This window comes from Lepidochelys kempii, chromosome 18 (assembly GCF_965140285.1).
Source record: "Lepidochelys kempii isolate rLepKem1 chromosome 18, rLepKem1.hap1, whole genome shotgun sequence".
NCBI lineage: Eukaryota > Metazoa > Chordata > Testudines > Cheloniidae > Lepidochelys > Lepidochelys kempii.
In genome coordinates, this window is record NC_136397.1 from 4,376,275 (window position 1) to 4,396,757 (window position 20,483).

Below are 20,483 nucleotides of genomic sequence, written 5' to 3' on the forward strand. Positions count from 1 at the left end.
GCAACAGGGATGCTGGCCCTTAGCTAAATATGCAGCAGAGTTCCAGTGCTTTCTAGTAGAAACCAAATGGAGTAAGGCTGCCCAGCATTATCATTTCCAGCTTGGCCTAATGACCGTATTAAAGATGAACTGGCATGTTGGACTCCTCATCTGGCTTGGCTGCCTTAGCTGACCGATCGAGCAAAACACCTCCAGGAAAAAGGATGGCCCTCCTGGCTCCTACCAGGCTGCCAGAGCTGGTCCCATTCCCAGTCCCTTCCCCATTGCCTCAGCTCATGCTAGTTGAGCATGTCTGGCCCCACCTCTCTGCTCTGGAGAAGAATCAACACCGGACATAGGGCCTCTGTCTGTAATGTGGAGAAACAGGACACTGTGCAACAAGCTGCCCTGCCAAGGTCTGATCTGTACCTGGGTTGGGAAACGTCAAGCTGCAGTCGCAGTAGCAGAGCTGGGCTGGGTTGGCACCTTCCCCTCTTCCCAGCAGCCCACACCAACACTCAGATACCAGTCCCCTGGTGATAGGCAAGCAGTGTCCAAAACATCTCCAGTTCCCTCTTTGGCTCTGGCACCCTGCAATGCCCAACACCCCCATCGAGGCACTGGTGGAGTCAGTTGCCTCAGGCAGTTTCATGGATCTGAAGTTTTCCCAAGCACATAATAACCCCATCCATTGCAACCCCACAAGTTAGCAGAGTCCATAGATAGGTCACTCCTTTCATCAGGACCAGACACCCACCAGATGGCTCCCTAAGAGGTAATTATCCTTTCAGGCTACCTAGGAATCCTCCAGTTTGGGCTAATTCATGCATCTCACTCATCAGTTGGGCTCATTGCCATGACCTGTGCAAGCTCATGGCAGTCAGGCATGATACACTTTGATTCCCCATCTTGCAGACAATCCTGCTTCCTGAGAGCCAAGCTAGGGCCAGCAACCCATTGTGGCTTACTTGGTCCTCCAGAGAAGTCAGAGATGTGAACAGAGGATCCAAAGCCAAACTTGGCAACCCCCTAGGACCAGGGATTCCTATTAAATATCAACTCTATGCTGATGTTTCCAACAATAAGAAAGCAAACATCTTACTGCCTCATTGCTGGTATGACAGCCCATCGACCTCCAGCCAGAAACAGAGGGTCCCTCTGGGCGCAACTACTCCCTCTCCAAATCTGAAGTACAGATATTCCCAAAATATCTCAAGGAAAACCTGAAGTTCATTCACTCCTCCACATCCCCAGCTGGGGTCCAGTCATCTTCCTGGCAAAGAAAGACTATTCCCTTCAGCCTTGTGTGGACAACCAAGTACTGAACAAGATTACAATCCAAAATAGGTTCTTCTCACCACTTATTAATGAGTTGTTCTAAAGACTCCACTCTGCCAAGATCTTCACAAAGTTGCACCTCCACAGAGCTTTTAACCTGGGAAAGATCTGATTGGAAGACGCCTTCTGTACCAGCTCTGGTCACTTTGAGTATTTTGTCATACCATTTGGATTGTTCAGCACCTCAGCAACTTTCAAGCATTTAATCAATGACACCTTTGAGGACGTTCTGGACCAATTACCTTATAGACTCATAGACTTTAAGGCCAGAAAGGACCATAATGATCATCTAGGCCATAGAACCTCACCCACCCACTCCTGTAATATACCCATACTCTCTAGCTAAGTTACTGAAGTCCTTAAATCATGATTTTAAGACTTCAAATTACCGAGAATCCACCATTTACACTAGCTTAAAACTGCAAGTGACCCATGCCCCAGGCTGCAGAGGAAGGCAACAAACCCCAGAGTCTGCCAATCTGACACAGGGGAAAATTCCTTCCTGACCCCAAATATGGCAATCAGTTAGACACTGGGCATGTGGGCAAGACTCACCAGTCAGACACCTGGGAAAGAATTCTCTGTAGGCTAGATGCGGAGGCTCTGTAGTTATTTAGAGCTTCCCCATCTAGCGTCCCATCACCAGCCGTTGCAGATATTTACCAGCAGCCTCTATAAATGTATCAGATGTATTTACCAGCCCCTCTATAAATGTATCAAGCTCTTTCCTGAAGCCAGTTAGGGTTTTTCTTGCCCCTACTGCTCCCCTTGGGAGGCTGTTCCAGAACTTCACTTCTCTGATGGTTAGAAATTTTGTCTAATTTCAAGCCTAAACTTATTGATGGCCAGTTTATATCCATTTGTTCTTGTGTCAGCATTGAATTTAAATAACTCCTCCCCCTCCCTGGTATTTATCCCTCTAATGTATTTATAGAGAGCAATCATAGCTCCCCTCAGCCTTCATTTGGTTAGCCTAAAGAAGCCAAGATCTTTGAGTCTCCTCTCTTAAGGTCAGTTTTCCATTCCTCAGATCATCTTAGTAGCCCTTCTCTGCATCTGTTTCAGTTTGAATTCTTCTTTCTTAAACATGGGAGGCCAGAATTGCACACAATACTCCAGATGAGGTCTCACCAGTGCCTTGTATAATGGTACTAACACTTCCTTTTCTCTACTGGAAATATCTTGCCTGATGCATCCTAGGACTGTATTAGCCATTTTCACAGCCCCATCACACTGGTCATTCATAGTCATCCTGTGATCAACCAATGCACCCAGGTCTTTCTCCTCCGCTTTCAGTTCCAACTGATAAATCCCCAGTTTATAGCAAAAATTCTTGTTAGTCCCTAAGTGCATGACCTTGCACTTTGCACTATTAAATTGCATCCCATTTCTATTACTCCAATTTTCAAGGTCATCGAGGTCTGGTATGATATTTTGGTCCTCCTCCATTTTGGCAATACCTCCCATTTTGTGTAATCTGCAAAATTTTAGCACACTCCCACCTTTTGTGCCAAAGTCATTAATAAAACTGTTAAATAAGATAGATCCCATGACCAGTCCCTGCAGAACTCCACTAGTAACATCTCTCCAGCCTGACAGTTCACCTTTCAGTATGACCCATTGCAGTCTCCCCTTTAACCAGTTCTTTATCTGCCTTTCAATTCTCATATTAATCCCATCTCCTCCAATTTAACTATTAATTTCCCATTTGGAACTGTATCAGACGTCTTACTGAAATTCAGGAAGATGAGATTTACTGCATTTCCTTTGTCAACAAAAATAAATAAATAAACAAAATCAATTATCTTCTCAAAGTAGAAGATCAGGTTGGTCTGGCATGATCTACCTTTTGTTGTATTTTATCACAATTACCATTTACCTCTGTGTCTTCAATGATTTTCTCTTTCAAAATTTGTTCCAAGACCTTGCATACAATTGTGGTCAAACTAACAGGCCTGTAGTTTCCCCAATCACATTTTTTCCCTTTCTTTAAAATAGGAGCTATATTCGCAACTCTCAAGTCATAGGGCATGACACCCTGAGTTTACAGACGCATGAAAAGTCCTTGCTATTGGGCTTTCAATTTCATCTGCCAGTTTCTTTAATATACTTGGATGAAGATTATCCAGGCCCCCCGATTTAGTCCCATTAAGATGTTTGAGTTTGACTTCCACCTCGGCTGTGGTAATATCTAATTCCATATCCTCATTGCCATTAGCCACCCTGCCACTACCCCTAAGCTCTTCATTATGTAAGCAGAGTCAGGATGAGTTCTACTCTGACATCTGGTGGTGCGCCTTGGCAGGTCATGGAAAAGAACTCCAGGGGCTGATCTCATTTGCATAGGCACACCCACCCTGCCTAGATGGTCACTTTGGCTGCTGTGGGATCCCCAGTTTCTCTGTTATTGGGGCAGGAAGAATAAAGTGTATTATCCTGATTATGTGAATCAAGGACAGTGGAATTGTACTTGGCTTTTGTTATGATGGAGGGACTTGCCATCAACTAAGTAGCACTCGCTAGGCAAGGGACATGGGTTCCAATTCTCAGTGAATGGAGTGTGGGTGGGGACAGATTTCCTTCTGAGTCACCTGACCTGACCCCTGTAATGGCAGAGCTGATTTTGATTCCACGAGGAGTCTGGTTACAGATTGCAGAGCTAAATTCAGTTTGGGCCAATGGTGCTTCCCCTACTATGAGCTGAAATCACTGAGTACTATGTTAAGTAGCAGGGGGCCTGAAGTGATCACTGAGTACTATGTTAAGTAGTAGAGGGCCTGAAGACCTACTGGTGAGCGGCTCGAAGGATGGCTACTGGAGAGGAGCAGCTGGCTGTGAAGGCTGCAGCAGAAACCCACAGAGAGGCGGGGCAGTTGGCTGTTGGGAGCATGTAAGGTGCCTCTTTACATCCCCCCAATTTCCACACAGGCTGGAACTCTGCAGATGAACTTTGGAACTCTGGACTCACAAAGGACAGAGTTAGAGACTTTTGGGTTGCTGGACTTTTGGGTTGCTGGACTTTGGGGTTGTTGGACTTTTGGGACTTTGGGTGACTTTTGGGTTGCTGGACTCAAGAACCAAAGGGAAAGGACACAGCCCAATTTGCTTGATGTGGGTTTTTGCTCATGGTTTGTGTTATGAATCCTGTTGGTGGTGTTTCCCCAACATAATGCCACATTGTTTCTCTCTGTTATTAAAAGGCTTTTGCCACACTCAGACTCTGTGCTTGTGAGAGGGAAAATATTGCCTCTTAGAGGCGCCCAGGGGAGGGGAGGTGGTTTATATTTATCCCAGGTCACTGGGTGGGGCCTCAAGCTGGTTTTGAATTGTGTTATTGGAACCCCTAGATACTGAACCCGTCCCTTGTTGCTGCCAACTCAAACAGGCAGAAGGGTTCCAATTATACTTATTAAAACCGAGGCAAGTTATTTGTTTATGTGTTGGGCCATGCATAGATTATCATTAATCTCCACCCCATCCTCAGTGCTTAGCTGTCCCCCTTCTCTATTTGTTTTCTTTTTATTTATATGGCTATAGAACCTTTTACTATTGGTTTTACTCTCCTTTGCAAGGTCCAACTCTGCTGGCTTTTGGCAGCTCTCAGTTTTCTCATACACTTTCTGACCTCCAAGAGGTAGTGTTCCTTGCTAATGCATCTCATCTTCCATTCCTGGTAGGCTTTCTGCTTTCACCTGTTTGAGATACTTGCTCATCCAGCTTGGTCTGCAACCCTGCCCTATGAATTTATTCCCCTTACTTGGGATGCAGGCGTCAGATAGTTTCTGCAACTTTGACTAAAAGTAATGTAATTAAGTAAAAGTAATCATGGAGCAGGTCCTCAAAGAATCAATCCTGAAGCACTTGCATGAGAGGAAGGTGATCAGGAACAGGATCAGGAACAGCCAGCATGGATTCACCAAGGGAAGGTCATGCTTGACTAATCTAATCGCCTTTTATGATGAGATTACTGGTTCTGTGGATGAAGGGAAAGCAGTGGATGTATTGTTTCTTGACTTTAGCAAAGCTTTTGACACGGTCTCCCACAGTATTCTTGTCAGCAAGTTAAGGAAGTATGGGCTGGATGAATACACTATAAGGTGGGTAGAAAGCTGGCTAGATTGTCGGGCTCAACGGGTAGTGATCAATGGCTCCATGTCTAGTTGGTAGCCGGTATCAAGTGGAGTGCCCCAAAGGTCGGTCCTGGGGCCGGTTTTGTTCAATATCTTCATAAATGATCTGGAGGATGGTGTGGATTGCACTCTTAGCAAATTTGCGGATGATACTAAACTGGGAGGAGTGGTAGATACGCTGGAGGGGAGGGATAGGATACAGAAAGACCTAGACAAATTGGAGGATTGGGCCAAAAGAAATCTGATGAGGTTCAATAACAGAGACTTGGTGGGATAACTCACATGACTGGAGTACTGTCATGGATGGTTATAAACTGTTCAGGAAGGACAGGCAGGGCAGAAAAGGTGGGGGAGTAGCACTGTATGTAAGGGAGCAGTATGACTGCTCAGAGCTCCGGTACGAAACTGCAGAAAAACCTGAGTGTCTCTGGATTAAGTTTAGAAGTGTGTACAACAAGAGTGATGTAGTGGTGGGAGTCTGCTATAGACCACCGGACCAGGGGGATGAGGTAGATGAGGCTTTCTTCCGGCAGCTCACAGAAGCTACTAGATCGCATGCCCTGATTCTCATGGGTGACTTTAATTTTCCTGATATCTGCTGGGAGAGCAATACAGCGGTGCATAGACAATCCAGGAAGTTTTTGGAAAGCGTAGGGGACAATTTCCTGGCGCAAGTGCTAGAGGAGCCAACTAGGGGGGGCGCTTTTCTTGACCTGCTGCTCACAAACCGGGTAGAATTAGTGGGGGAAGCAAAAGTGGATGGGAATCTGGGAGGCAGTGACCATGAGTTGGTTGAGTTCAGGATCCTGACGCAGAGAAGAAAGGTAAGCAGCAGGATACGGACCATGGACTTCAGGAAAGCAGACTTCGACTCCCTCAGGGAACGGATGGCCAGGATCCCCTGGGGGACTAACTTGAAGGGAAAAGGAGTCCAGGAGAGCTGGCTGTATTTCAAGGAATCCCTGTTGAGGTTACAGGGACAAACCATCCCGATGAGTCGAAAGAATAGTAAATATGGCAGGCGACCAGCTTGGCTTAATGGTGAAATCCTAGCGGATCTTAAACATAAAAAAGAAGCTTACAAGAAGTGGAAAGTTGGACATATGACCAGGGAAGAGTATAAAAATATTGCTCGGGCATGTAGGAATGATATCAGGAGGGCCAAATCGCACCTGGAGCTGCAGCTAGCGAGAGATGTCAAGAGTAACAAGAAGGGTTTCTTCAGGTATGTTGGCAACAAGAAGAAAGCCAAGGAATGTGTGGGCCCCTTACTGAATGAGGGAGGCAACCTAGTGACAGAGGATATGGAAAAAGCTAATGTACTCAATGCTTTTTTTGCCTCTGTTTTCACTAACAAGGTCAGCTCCCAGACTGCTGTGCTGGGCATCACAAAATGGGGAAGAGATGGCCAGCCCTCTGTGGAGATAGAGGTGGTTAGGGACTATTTAGAAAAGCTGGACGTGCACAAGTCCATGGGGCCGGACGAGTTGCATCCGAGAGTGCTGAAGGAATTGGCGGCTGTGATTGCAGAGCCATTGGCCATTATCTTTGAAAACTCGTGGCGAACCGGGGAAGTCCCGGATGACTGGAAAAAGGCTAATGTAGTGCCAATCTTTAAAAAAGGGAAGAAGGAGGATCCTGGGAACTACAGGCCAGTCAGCCTCACTTCAGTCCCTGGAAAAATCATGGAGCAGGTCCTCAAAGAATCAATCCTGAAGCACTTGCATGAGAGGAAAGTGATCAGGAACAGCCAGCATGGATTCACCAAGGGAAGGTCATGCCTGACTAATCTAATCGCCTTTTATGATGAGATTACTGGTTCTGTGGATGAAGGGAAAGCAGTGGATGTATTGTTTCTTGACTTTAGCAAAGCTTTTGACACGGTCTCCCACAGTATTCTTGTCAGCAAGTTAAGGAAGTATGGGCTGGATGAATGCACTACAAGGTGGGTAGAAAGCTGGCTAGATTGTCGGGCTCAACAGGTAGTGATCAATGGCTCCATATCTAGTTGGTATCAAGTGGAGTACCCCAAGGGTCGGTCCTGGGGCCAGTTTTGTTCAATATCTTCATAAATGATCTGGAGGATGGTGTGGATTGCACTCTCAGCAAATTTGCGGATGATACTAAACTGGGAGGAGTGGTAGATACGCTGGAGGGGAGGGATAGGATACAGAAGGACCTAGACAAATTGGAGGATTGGGCCAAAAGAAATCTGATGAGGTTCAATAAGGATAAGTGCAGGGTCCTGCACTTAGGACGGAAGAACCCAATGCACAGCTACAGACTAGGGACTGAATGGCTAGGCAGCAGTTCTGCGGAAAAGGACCTAGGGGTGACAGTGGACGAGAAGCTGGATATGAGTCAGCAGTGTGCCCTTGTTACCAAGAAGGCCAATGGCATTTTGGGATGTATAAGTAGGGGCATAGCGAGCAGATCGAGGGACGTGATCGTTCCCATCTATTCGACATTGGTGAGGCCTCATCTGGAGTACTGTGTCCAGTTTTGGGCCCCACACTACAAGAAGGATGTGGATAAATTGGAGAGAGTCCAGCGAAGGGCAACAAAAATGATTAGGGGACTGGAACACATGAGTTATGAGGAGAGGCTGAGGGAGCTGGGATTGTTTAGCCTGCAGAAGAGAAGAATGAGGGGGGATTTGATAGCTGCTTTCAACTACCTGAGAGGTGGTTCCAGAGAGGATGGTTCTAGACTGTTCTCAATGGTAGCAGATGACAGAACGAGGAGTAATGGTCTCAAGTTGCAGTGGGGGAGGTTTAGATTGGATATTAGGAAAAACTTTTTCACTAAGAGGGTGGTGAAACACTGGAATGCGTTACCTAGGGAGGTGGTAGAATCTCCTTCCTTAGAGGTTTTTAAGGTCAGGCTTGACAAAGCCCTGGCTGGGATGATTTAACTGGGAATTGGTCCTGCTTCGAGCAGGGGGTTGGACTAGATGACCTTCAGGGGTCCCTTCCAACCCTGATATTCTATGATTCTATGATTCTATGATTCTAATTCCAAACCTCCTCTCCATTCAGATCCTTGAGTTCTTCGGTCCAGTCCATGTCCCTAATTAGTTTCCTTAATTTTTTAAAGTTTGCCCTTTTGAAATCAAGGACCTTAGTTGCCGACCTGTTTTTGCTTATCCTTCCATTTAATTTAAATTGAATTGACTCATGATCACTCGAACAAAGGTTGCTCCCTACAACCAGTTCTTCTATGAGGTCCTCACTGCTCACCAATACCAAATCTAAAATGGCATCACCTCTTGTTGGTTCAGTGACTATTTGGTGAAGAAATCTGGGAACTATCACATCCACGAAAATCTGGGCCCCACTATTGTGTACAGCACTTGTCCTCCAGTCTAAATCTGGGACATTAAAGCCTCCCATAATCACACAATCCCCAGTAGTAGTTATTAAAACCATTAAAGAGGTCTCTATCAATATTCAACTCAGCTCATCGGTGTCTGTAGCATATCTCAATCACTATCCCAGGACAATCTCTGTTAGCTTTCTTCCCCAGAGTGTTTTTGACCCAAAGAGTTTCTGTTTTATCCATCCCATCACTTCTAATTTCTTGACAGTCTACTTCATCATTAATATACGGTGCTATTCCACCATCTTTACCTTTATTTTTGTCTTTCCTGAACAGCACATACCCTTTAAAACCTGTACTCCAGTCCTGACCACTATTCCACCATGTTGTCGTTATCCTATATTATCTAGTTTCATTTCCTGCACCAGTAGCGCTAGTTCCTCTATTTTGTTACCCAGGCTCCTTACGTTGGTGTATAAACATATTAGCTGTTTCTGCTTGGCTTCGCCCCCCTTCCTCACCCAATTGGATAAAATCATTCTACTGTCAGTATTGCCTACCTGACTGTTAGCTTCACTGGTATCAGCACTTTATCTCCTCTTAATGTCTATTCCCCTACCCACTGCTCTTCCTTTCTCCATCGCTGTGTCCTTTCTTCTTGATTTTCCTCCCAGTCAATATTAGATAAGACATGGAGATTACATGAACATCTCCTTCTCCTCTGAGTTCCTAATTTAAAGCTCTTTTAATCAGTTATTCCAACCTCCATCACAGAAGTCTATTTCTCTCACTCCTCCGGTGGAGTCCATCACATGAGAACAGTTCTCTGTCCATGAATGCCTCCCAGTGGTTGAACATCCCAAAGCTGCCCTCATAGCTGCTTGGGCCATCTGTTGATCATCATAATCTTACTGTGTCTTCACTCTCCTTCTCTAGAGACAGGTAGAACCCTGCTGACAATCCACAGAGCCTCCATATCTTTGAGTGTCTTCCCCAGCCTGGCATAGTCTCCCTTGATACATTTGAGTGAGAATCTGGCGGTATCATTGGTTCCTATGTGGAGGACAATCAGTGGATTCTTTCCTGCTCTCATTAGGATACTCTTGAGCCTCAGGTTCACATCCCCTATCTTAGCTCCAAGCAGACAACACACCCTTCTGTTCTCTGGATTAGCTCTGGTGACAGGCTTGTCTGTTCTTTATAGACCTGTCCCTTCCTGGTGTTGGTGTGGTTCGCCAGCCTACTTCCTGTTCTTTCTCGCTGCAAGTCCTCTCATCTTTTGTTCCCTCTTGCTGTCTTCTGTGAGTCATCCTGTAGCCTCCTGGGGCTCTGAACTCTGACTGTCTCCACTGACTCGTCCCCTCTTCTTATAGGACTAGCCTCTCTTCTCTTCTTTCTGGCCTGTCCACCTTCTGTTACTGCCTGATGTACACCTTCATTTTCCAACTCAGCAAACCTGTTCCTGAGCTCTATTTCTTCTTCATTAGCCAGTCTTTTCCTCTACCTGGTTCTCATAGTCACTTGCATCCACTGGTCACTTTCCTCACCATAGAATCATAGAATAACAGAGTTGGAAGGGACCTCAGGAGGTCATCTAGTCCAACCCCCTGCTCAAAGCAGGACCAATCCACAATTAAATCATCCCAGCCACGGCTTTGTCAAGCCTGACCTTAAAAACTTCTAAGGAAGGAGATTCCACCACCTCCCTAGGTAACGCATTCCAGTGCTTCACCACCCTCCTAGTGAAAAAGTTTTTCCTAATATCCAACCTAAACCTCCCCCACTGCAATTTGAGACTATTCTCCTTGTTCTGTCATCTGCTACCACTGGTATGAGAACAGTCTAGATCCATTCTTTTTTGGAACCCTCTTTCAGGCAGTTGAAGGCAGCTATGAAATCCCCCCTCATTCTTTTCTTCTGCAGACTAAATAATCCCAGTTCCCTAAGCCTCTCCTCATAAGTCATGTGTTCCAGTCCCCTAATCATTTTTGTTGCCCTCCGCTGGATTCTTTCCAATTTTTCCACATCCTTTTTTGTAGTGTGGGGCCCAAAACTGGACACAATACTCCAGATGAGGCCTCACCAATGTCGAATAGAGGGGAACGATCACATCCCTCGATCTACTGGCAATGCCCCTACTTATACAGCCCAAAATGCCGTTAGCCTTCTTGGCAATGAGGGCACACTGTTGACTCATATCCAGCTTCTCATCCACTGTAACCCCTAGGTCCTTTTCTGCAGAACTGCTGCCTAGCCACTGGGTCCCTAGTCTGTAGCAGTGCATGGGATTCTTCCGTCCTAAGTGCAGGACTCTGCACTTGTCCTTGTTGAACCTCGTCAGATTTCTTTTGGCCCAATCCTCCAATTTGTCTAGGTCCCTCTGTATTCTATCCCTACCCTCCAGCGTATCTACCTCTCCTCCCAGTTCAGTGTCATCTGCAAACTTGCTGAGGGTGCAATCCACGCTATCCTCCAGATCATTAATGAAGATATTGAACAAAACCGGCCCCAGGACCTACCCTTGGTGGACTCCGCTTGATACCGGCTACCAACTGGACATGGAGCCATTGATCACTACGTGTTGAGCCCAATGATCTAGCCAGATTCTATCCACCTTATAGTCCATTCATCCAGCCCATACTTCTTTAACTTGCTGGCAAGAATACTGTGGGAGACAGTGTCAAAAGCTTTGCTAAAGTCAAGGAATAACACATCCACTGCTTTCCCCTCATCCACAGAGACAGTTATCTCATCATAGAAGGCAATAAGATTAGTCAGGCATGACTTGCCCTTGGTGAATCCATGCTGGCTGTTCCTGATCACTTTTCTCTCCTCTAAGTGCTTCAGAATTGATTCCTTGAGGACCTGCTCCATGATTTTTCCAGGGATTGAGGTGAGGCTGACTGGCCTGTAGTTCCCAGGATCCTCCTTCTTCCCTTTTTTTAAAGATGGGCACTACATTAGCCTTTTTCCAGTTGTCTGGGACCTCCCCCGATCGCCATGAGTTTTCAAAGATAATGGCCAATGGCTCTACAGTCACATCCACCAACTCCTTTAGCACCCTTGGATGCAGTGCATCTGGGCCCATGGACTTGTGCTTACCCAGTTTTTTTAAATAGTCCCAAACCACTTCTTTCTCCACAGAGGGCTGGTCACCTCCTCCCCATTCTGTGCTGCCCAGTGCAGTAGTCTGGGAGCTGACCTTGTTTGTGAAGACAGAGGCAAAAAAAGCATTGAGTACATTAGCTTTTTCCACATCCTCTGTCACTAGGTTGCCTCCCTCATTCAGTAAGGGGCCCACACTTTCCTTGACTTTCTTCTTGTTGCTAACATACCTGAAGAAACCCTTCTTGTTACTCTTAACATCTCTTGTTAGTTGCAACTCGAAGTGTGATTTGGCCTTCCTGATATCACTCCTGCATGCCTGAGCAATATTTTTATACTCCTCCCTGGTCATTTGTCCAATCTTTCACTTCTTGTAAGCTTCTTTTTTGTGTTTAAGATCAGCAAGGATTTCACTGTTAAGCCAAGCTGGTCGCCTGCCATATTTACTATTCTTTCTAAACATTGGGATGGTTTGTTCCTGTAACTTCAATAAGGATTCTTTAAAATACAGTCAGCTCTCCTAGACTCCTTTCCCCCTCAAGTTATTCTCCCAGGGGATTCTGCCCATCAGTTCTCTGAGGGAGTCAAAATCTGCTTTTCTGAAGTCCAGGGTCCTATTCTGCTGCTCTCCTTTCTTCCTTGTGTCAGGATCCTGAACTCGATCATGTCATGGTCACTGCCTCCCAGGTTCCCATCCACTTTTGCTTCCCCTACTAATTCTTCCCGGTTTGTGAGCAGCAGGTCAAGAAGAGCTTTGCCCCTAGTTGGTTTCTCCAGCACTTGCACCAGGAAATTGTCCCCTACACTTTCCAAAAACTTCTTGGATTTTCTGTGCACCACTGTATTGCTCTCCCAGCGATATCAGGGTGATTGAAGTCTCCCATGAGAACCAGGGTGTGCGATCTAGTAACTTCCATTAGTACCTGGAAGAAAGCCTCGTCCGCCTCATCCCCCTGGTCTGGTGGTCTCTAGCAGAGTCCCACCATGGCATCTCCCTCGTTGCTCACACTTCTAAACTTAATCCAGAGACTCTCAGGTTTTTCTGCAGGTTCATACTGGAGCTCTGAGCAGTCATACTGCTCCCTTACATACAATGCAACTCCCCCACCTTTTCTGCCCTGCCTGTCCTTCCTGAACAGTTTATATCCATCCATGCAAGTACTCCAGTCATGTGAGTTATCCCACCAAGTCTCTGTTATTCCAATCACATCATAATTCCTTGACTGTGCCAGGACTTCCAGTTCTCCCTTCTTGTTTCCCAGGCTTCTTGCATTTGTGTATAGGCACTTAAAATAACTCACTGATCGTCCCGCTTTCTCAGTATGAGGCAGGAGCCCTCCCCTCTTGCGCTCTCCTGCTCGTGCTTCCTCCCGATATCCCACTTCCCCACTTACCTCAGGGCTTTGGTCTCCTTCCCCAGTGAACCTAGTTAAAAGCCCTCCTCACTAGGTTAGCCAGCCTACTTGTGAAGATGCTCTTCCCTCTCTTCATTAGGTGGAGCCCGTCTCTGCCTAGTACTCCTCCTTCTTGGAACACCATCCCAGGGTCAAAGAATCCAAAGCCTTCTCACTGACACCACCTGCGTAGCCATTCGTTGACCCAGCAGTCTCCCCTCAGAGTTTTCCAGTCTAGCTTGCATCTGTGTGTGTTAACATTTGCCTTCAGCCTCCTCTTGCCTTCCTTGCATCATCTGCTCAAATCCCCTTCAGAACTCAACCATAGTTTCCAACTGCATCTCCAAACCTCAGATCTTCTCTTCCATCAGCTCTGTCAGGCAGCACTTCATACAGACAACCCTCTTTTTGGGTACCCGTTCCATGATAATGTACATCCTGCAGCTTCCACATCTGGTCATCTTTACTGTCTCTTCCATTCCTTAGGTCTAAGCGCCTGTCAAGGGAACAAACAAACAAAAACAAAAAAACAAACACCAAGACAAAACCTGATCACTGCACAGTCCCTTCCCCAAACAAACTTCCTCAAACTCCCCCTACTTTCAGCTCTGTTTCTGGCTCCTATGCCATTGTGCCTGTGTCGTTGGCTGCCTGAATGAAATCCTCATTTTCTCTGAAAGTCACTTGAAAAAGAATATGAACCAGTCACTTCTTGATCTGCACAAGCTGGCAACTGACAAGAATGACCCTCATTTGTGTGACTTCATTATTCATTATTTGTGTGAAAGTCAGGACTGCCAGAATCATCATGTGCACACCGTCTTGGAGAGATTCTGCCAAAACCACCTCTACACATTGCTTGTGAAACATGAGTTCAATAAGGACACCTTAGAAGTCCCAAGGGACTCACCAGGGACTCATGGCAGTAACAGCCAATTGTGCTGCACCCAAGGATGTACATGGAGTGCAGCAATTACTGAGGATTGCCAATATCTAGTGATTTATTAAAGGATTCTCTAGCCTGGTTGTACCCCTAATGGCACTCTTGCAAAAGGGGGCCTGCTTTGCCTAGTCCACAGAGGCTCCATTGGCCTTTGATCAACTGAAGAGTGCATTCACCTCAGAATCTACCCTGATTCACCCATATCCCACTAAACCATTTATGAGTAAGGCTGGCATCTCGAACTTTGCCATAGGTGCGTATTATCTCAACAGGTAGGGCCCTGCAACCAGCTCCATCCCTGTGCTTTTTATTCTCAGAAGGTAATCCCAGCAGAGAAAAATCAACTACACTATTACCAAATTACCTCCACTATTTAACATGGCCTGGAAGAAGACATAAAATCTTCATTGATATAGTTTGCAGATGACACAAAAATTGGGGCATGGTGAATAATGATACAAAAGACTCTAGACTACTTGGTAAGATGGGCTCAAGCAACAGTATGCATTTTAATATGGCTAAATGTAAATGCATACATCTGGGAACAAAGAATGTGGGCTATAGTTACCAGACTGGGGATTCTATCCTGGGAAGCAGTGACTCTGAAAAAGATTTGGGGATGGTGATGGATAATCAGATGAACATGAGCTGCCAGTGTGATTCTGTGCTTAAAAGGGCTAATGCAATCCCTGGGATAAACAGGGGAAACTTGAGGAGGAGCAAAGAGGTTATTTTACCTCTTTATTTGGCATTGGTGCAACTGCTGCTGGAATACTGCAACCAGTTCTAGTGTCCACATTTCAAGAAGGATGTTGATAAATTGGAGAGGGCTCAGAGAAGAGTCATGAGAATGATTAAAGGATTAGAAAACCTACCTTATAGTGATAGACTCAAGGAGCTCCATCTATTTATCTTAACAAAGAGAAGATTAAGTGGGAATGTGATTCAATCAATATGAACCTACATGGGGATTAAATATTTAATAACGGCTCTTCACTCTAACAGAGAAATATACACCACAATGCAATGGCTGGAAGCTGAAGCTAGATCAACTGAGACTAGACATAAAATGCACTTTTTAATAGCGAGGGTAATTAACCACTGGAATAATTTACTTAGGTTGTGGTGGATTCTCCATCACTGATCATTCTGAAATCAAGACTGAATGAGTTGTTAAAAGATTATTTTGGGGAAGTTTTATGGCCTGTGTTACGCAGGAGGTCAGATTGGATGATCACATTGGTCCATTCTGGCCTTGGAATCTATGAATCCATCCCATAATACCATCCATATCCCATAATTTTCATATAGTTTTTTTTAAATCCCACAAACCTATGCAGCACTTTTCAGTCTTTGCCATGTCTGACCAGAAGCAAGCGGCTCGCTGAGCTCTGCACTGTTCTCATGAATGTTGCAAGTACAGAATGCACAATTCTCCTGTATGTGCTGAACCTCAGCAAGTACCACTACAACTCGGGACATGAAGATTTCTTCCGAGACAGTTTGCTGAGGGACATAGAGAAAAACAATTCAGACTTGTTGGTGTCATTCACAGAGAAGCGGCAGACAGTGGAGTGTCGCTTTTGGGTCTGAGAAACGAGCACTGGGTGCTGTGATCTGAGTCTAATACGCGTGTGGGATGGTGAGCAGCAACTACAGACCTTTTAGATGTGAAAGGCCACGTTCCTGGACCTGTGTGCCAAGCTTGCCTTTGCCCACCAGTGCAAGGACACCAGAATCAGAGCTGCATTGACAGTGGAGAAGCAAGCAGTCATCGCACTCTGGAACCTTGCAATACTGGATTGCAAGTACTGGACTGGGCAGAGGGAAATCATTTTGGAGTTGGAAAACCCGCTCTGGGGGCAGTCATCATGCAAGTGTGTAGGGCCATTTACCATCTCCTGCTACACAGGACTGTGATTCTTGCCAATGTGCAGGACATAGTGGATGGTTTTGCAGCAATGGAGTTCTCAAACTGTGGTGAAGTGACAGACAGCATGCATACCTCTATTTTGGCACTAGCCTTGTCACAGAGCCCATTAATAGAAAGGGCTACTTTTCTATGCTTATACAAGCATTAGTGGATCAACAGGGATGGTTGGGGAAGGTACGTGCACCCTCGCATCTGTAAAAACACAGGACTCGTCACAAAGCTGCAAGCAGAGACAGTCTTTTGTGACTGGCAGATTGGCAATAACAAAACGCCAAGAGTGATTCTGGGGGACCTTGCTCCCTTGGCTCATGAAGCCGTACACTGGCCACCTCGACAGCATCAAGGAAAGATTCAACTACCAGCACAGCAGGTGCAGAATGACAGTTGAATGTACTTTTGGTAGATTGAAGAGACGCTGGCAGTGTTTACTCACTAGATTGGAGCTCAGTGAGAAAAATATCCTAATGGTTGTAGCTGCCTGTTGTATCCTGTCTGTGAGACAAATTGGGGGAAAGCTTCTCTCTACTGCTGCCCTACGGCAGTGGTTCTCAACTAGGGGTACGTACCAGCAGAGGTCTTCCAGGGGGTGCATCAGCTCATCTAGTGAATTGCCTAATTTTACAACAGACTACATAAAAAGCACTAGCAAAGTCAGTACCAACTAAAATTTTGTACTGCCAATGACTTGTTTATATATACTGTATATACTATACACTGAAATGTCCGTACAATATTTATATTCCAATTGATTTATTTTATACTTATATGGGAAAAATGAGAAAGTAGCCATTCTTCAGTAATAGTGTGTGTGAAACACTTATGTATTTTTATGTCTGATTTTGCAAGCAAGTAGTTTTTAAGTGAGATGTAACTTGAGGGTACGCAAGAGAAATCAGACTCCTGAAAGGGGTGCAGCAGTCTGGAAAGGTTGAGAGCCACTGCCCCACAGCAATGAACTCAACAAGCAACAGCCCCACCCCCACTCCCTCCAGTTGAGACTATCACAGACACCACAGCTCCATCCTACCCACGCCACACCACAGCACCCACCATGACCTGACGCCAGCCCACTCCCTATTCTTTTCATCTATCCAGCTCCACCAGCCCCAGCCACCACCACTCCCCAGGCCCAGTGGATGCAAATCCCATTCCACTGCACAGGTTTGTTATTGACAAGGCCAATTGCTAGTGCTTTGGAACACTTACTTCCAAGGCCAAGGGTTAAGCCAGCCATGTAGCACATCTTCAGTTTGATATGGGGCGCTTCCTTGAGAAACTTGATGCAGTCCAGACCCAACAGCAGCGTAATCAAAGCCAAGCCCGCCAGAATGTCAGCTGTGATCAGCAGTGCTCGCGTCACCACGATCTTCACTGAGAAGAGTGAACAAAGCAAAAACTGGACAGATCACAGTCATGACAGTGTGGATTTGACTCCAAACACCTTCTATCACTCGGTGTTAGGCATGCTGCTGTTCTAGGGTAACACATGTGTGCTATTGTAACCCATGGGTGAGTGTTTGTTACAGGTCCCCCTCTGGCTCTGATCCAAAGAGGACATGAGTCTGTTACAACCCCCAGCTGCAGAGCCTTGGCTCTTTAGCTCAAGCAGTAATAGTTTAGCTTAGCCGTGGAGGTCCCTGGTTCAGTCCTGATATGTTGTCTAAGAGGGTGATTGTCCCACATTATAAGACCACTGCTTATCATGCTGTGCAGTAGTGTCTCATCATTTCCATCTGTTATCTTATATTTAGACTGTGAGCTCTGGAACTGTCTTTTTATTCATGTTGTACAGTGCCTAACATAATGGGGTCATGGGCCATGACTAAGGCTCCTAGGCATAACAATAATAATTAATATAGATATCACAGTATGAGCCATGTCTCGGTGGTGTTGTGTTACTAGTATCAGTCTTCTCACCGCTGCAAGGATTTCACCATGTTCCGCAAGACACAACTGCCTGAATGTCTGAAGCGTTATTTCCCCTTTCCACCGCACTTACAACGATGGTACCAGGCAAATACCCACAATGTGGCGTTTGACAATCCGGGCAGCACAGCACTGTTTGGACGCATGCTTTACTTGTAATGTAGCTGATGCCAGGGGGAATGCCCACCATCGACATCGATGTATGGTCCATTGGTAGAACTTGTGTGTTTAGGTAAGGCCTTTGTCTTACAGTGAACAGAATAATGACAAGAACAATTGAAATTCATCTAAAACTGACTCTGGCAGATCCTCTGCTGGTTTAAATTGTCAGAGCTCCGTTGGCATCATTGGAGCTATGGGAATGGACACCAGCTGACATCTCCTCCACTGCCTTTATCTTAATCTGTAATGGTCTTCGCTTGGGGTCTGGTTGGGGAGCTTGGCCTTGTGGTCACAGCCACAACCCCTGTGTGCCAAGGGGGCTGTGGGGAGAGGAGCCCAGGCTCTCCCACTCCACAGAGCTCCGACCCAGGGCCTTTTTGTGCTATCAATAGTCTGGCAACCAAAGCTGCTTAAGGCTGTCCTCCCTGGGCCACTTCCTCTCCTCCTTCCCTCGGGTCAGCTTAGTTCAAATCTTAGTTTCCTGTTGGGAAGTCCAAACCATAATACGTAAGAGGGGGCTACCAATGTCCAGGGTCCACAGATGGGAGAGAGGGGGCTATTTCCCTCTCTGGTTGTCTCTGGGGTGGGTCCTCCCTTCCCTCAAGTAGGGCCCCTTTGGGCAGCTATGTCAGAGCCTTTAGGCTTCCCTCTGCTCTGCTGGAGCTGGGGGCTGCAGATCTGCTCACCTCCAGCTCTGCCACCCAAATGAGCTAATTCCTGTTTTTTAATTCCTCCAGTAGATGGAGCATTTGCTGCAGGTGTGGAGGGGTGGGCCTGGCTGAGCCCAAAATAATCCCTTAAACCCTTGTTGTCTAGTATGAGGTCTGTATACTCCATCACACAATCAAAGCTTTTAATGCCATTTAAATGTGACTGTTAAGCAGTGGACTTACCCCTATAAAAGAATCTAAACAACCAAAGAAAAAGAGGAAATTTTTCACATGAAGTTTTACTTCACTTTGGGTTTTTAAGGTTTTGAATGTTTTTATGTGTGTTTTTTTAAAGCATTGGTTGTTACAGTGGGAAGAAGCAAATCATATAGCTTAATGCAAACTCCAAATCACAATGAATTGCTTAACGATGTAACATATGCTTTTGTAAACACACCCTGTTCCCGAACACCCATTCTCATCATGACAAGCAGGACTCACATGGATGGCCTGCTAAAATGGAATCATACTGGTCACAAGTCCTGATGCCATCTTGCACGTTGGTGACACATTCCCTCCACAGGCCCCGGCATTTGAGGCTGACCTAGAAGAGGAAGAAAGAAAGAGATAGAGACACTCAAGCAAAAAGCATCCCATGATCCTTTGGGGCTAATCTAACCCAAGAAGGCAAAACCTGAGCTACCAGCCAATGGACACAATTTGAAAACTCTCTGTAGTTCACAGGCACAAAACTGGAGATGAAGTAGAAAAGAGCCATGAAAATGATTTGAGAGCTGAAAAAATACCTTACAGTGTTAGTCTAAGAGCTCAATCTGCTTAAACTTTCAAAAAGAAGCTTGAGAGGTGACTTGATTATGGTACATTAGTATCTTCATGAGAAGAAAATGCCAGGTTCTAAAGAATCTAGCAGAGAAAGATTTACAAGAATCGATGGCTGGAAGTTATAGCCAGACAAATTTAAATTAGAAAAAAGGCACACATGTTTAGCAGTTAGAGTGGTTAACCTTTGGAACAAACTACCAAGAGGAGTGGTGGATTTTCTATCTTTTGATGTCGTTAGATCAAAACTTGCTGCTTTTCTGGAAGATACATGTTAGCCAACACAAGTTCCTTGGCTCAACACAGGGGTAACTGGGTGAAATTCTCTGGCAGAACATCAGACTTTGATCTAATGGTCCCTTCTGGCCTTAAACTCTATGAACCTCTATGATTTAATTGGGGATTGGTCCTGCTTCGAGCAGGGGGTTGGACTAGATGACCTCCTGAGGTCCCTTCCAACCCTGATATTCTATGATTCTATGATTCTAACCTATAAAATATGTGAAACAGGTTAAATGCAAAGCACTGCGTGCTCACTGTATGGTGTGTAGGATCTACCCAGCTACGGCTAATCCTTGAGTCATCTTCAACTTGAGTCATCTTCAGCAGCAAAGCAAGGGGCAGGTAATACCATCTCTTTCCTCCCCCTGCCCTGCCTCATGGGGTGCAGCCATGAGGCAGGGCAGGGGGAGGAAAGAGATGGTATTACCTGCCCCTTGCTTTGCTACAGAACCCCCATACTGCCCACAGTTCCTAGGACCCTGG

General features: G+C 45.8%; 1 protein-coding gene across 1 annotated transcript in view; it reads right to left on the reverse strand.

Moving 5' to 3' along the window:
• The window catches only part of CLDN19 (claudin 19), an 86,973-nt gene that overhangs the window by 6,108 nt on the left and 60,382 nt on the right, over nucleotides 1-20,483 (reverse strand). Inside the window, exons 4-5 of the mRNA XM_073316663.1 lie at nucleotides 19,380-19,482; nucleotides 17,347-17,511 (exon numbers count right to left, since the gene is read on the reverse strand). Of these exons, the coding sequence (XP_073172764.1) occupies nucleotides 17,347-17,511; nucleotides 19,380-19,482 (268 nt within the window). The remainder of the gene's footprint in view (nucleotides 1-17,346; nucleotides 17,512-19,379; nucleotides 19,483-20,483) is intronic.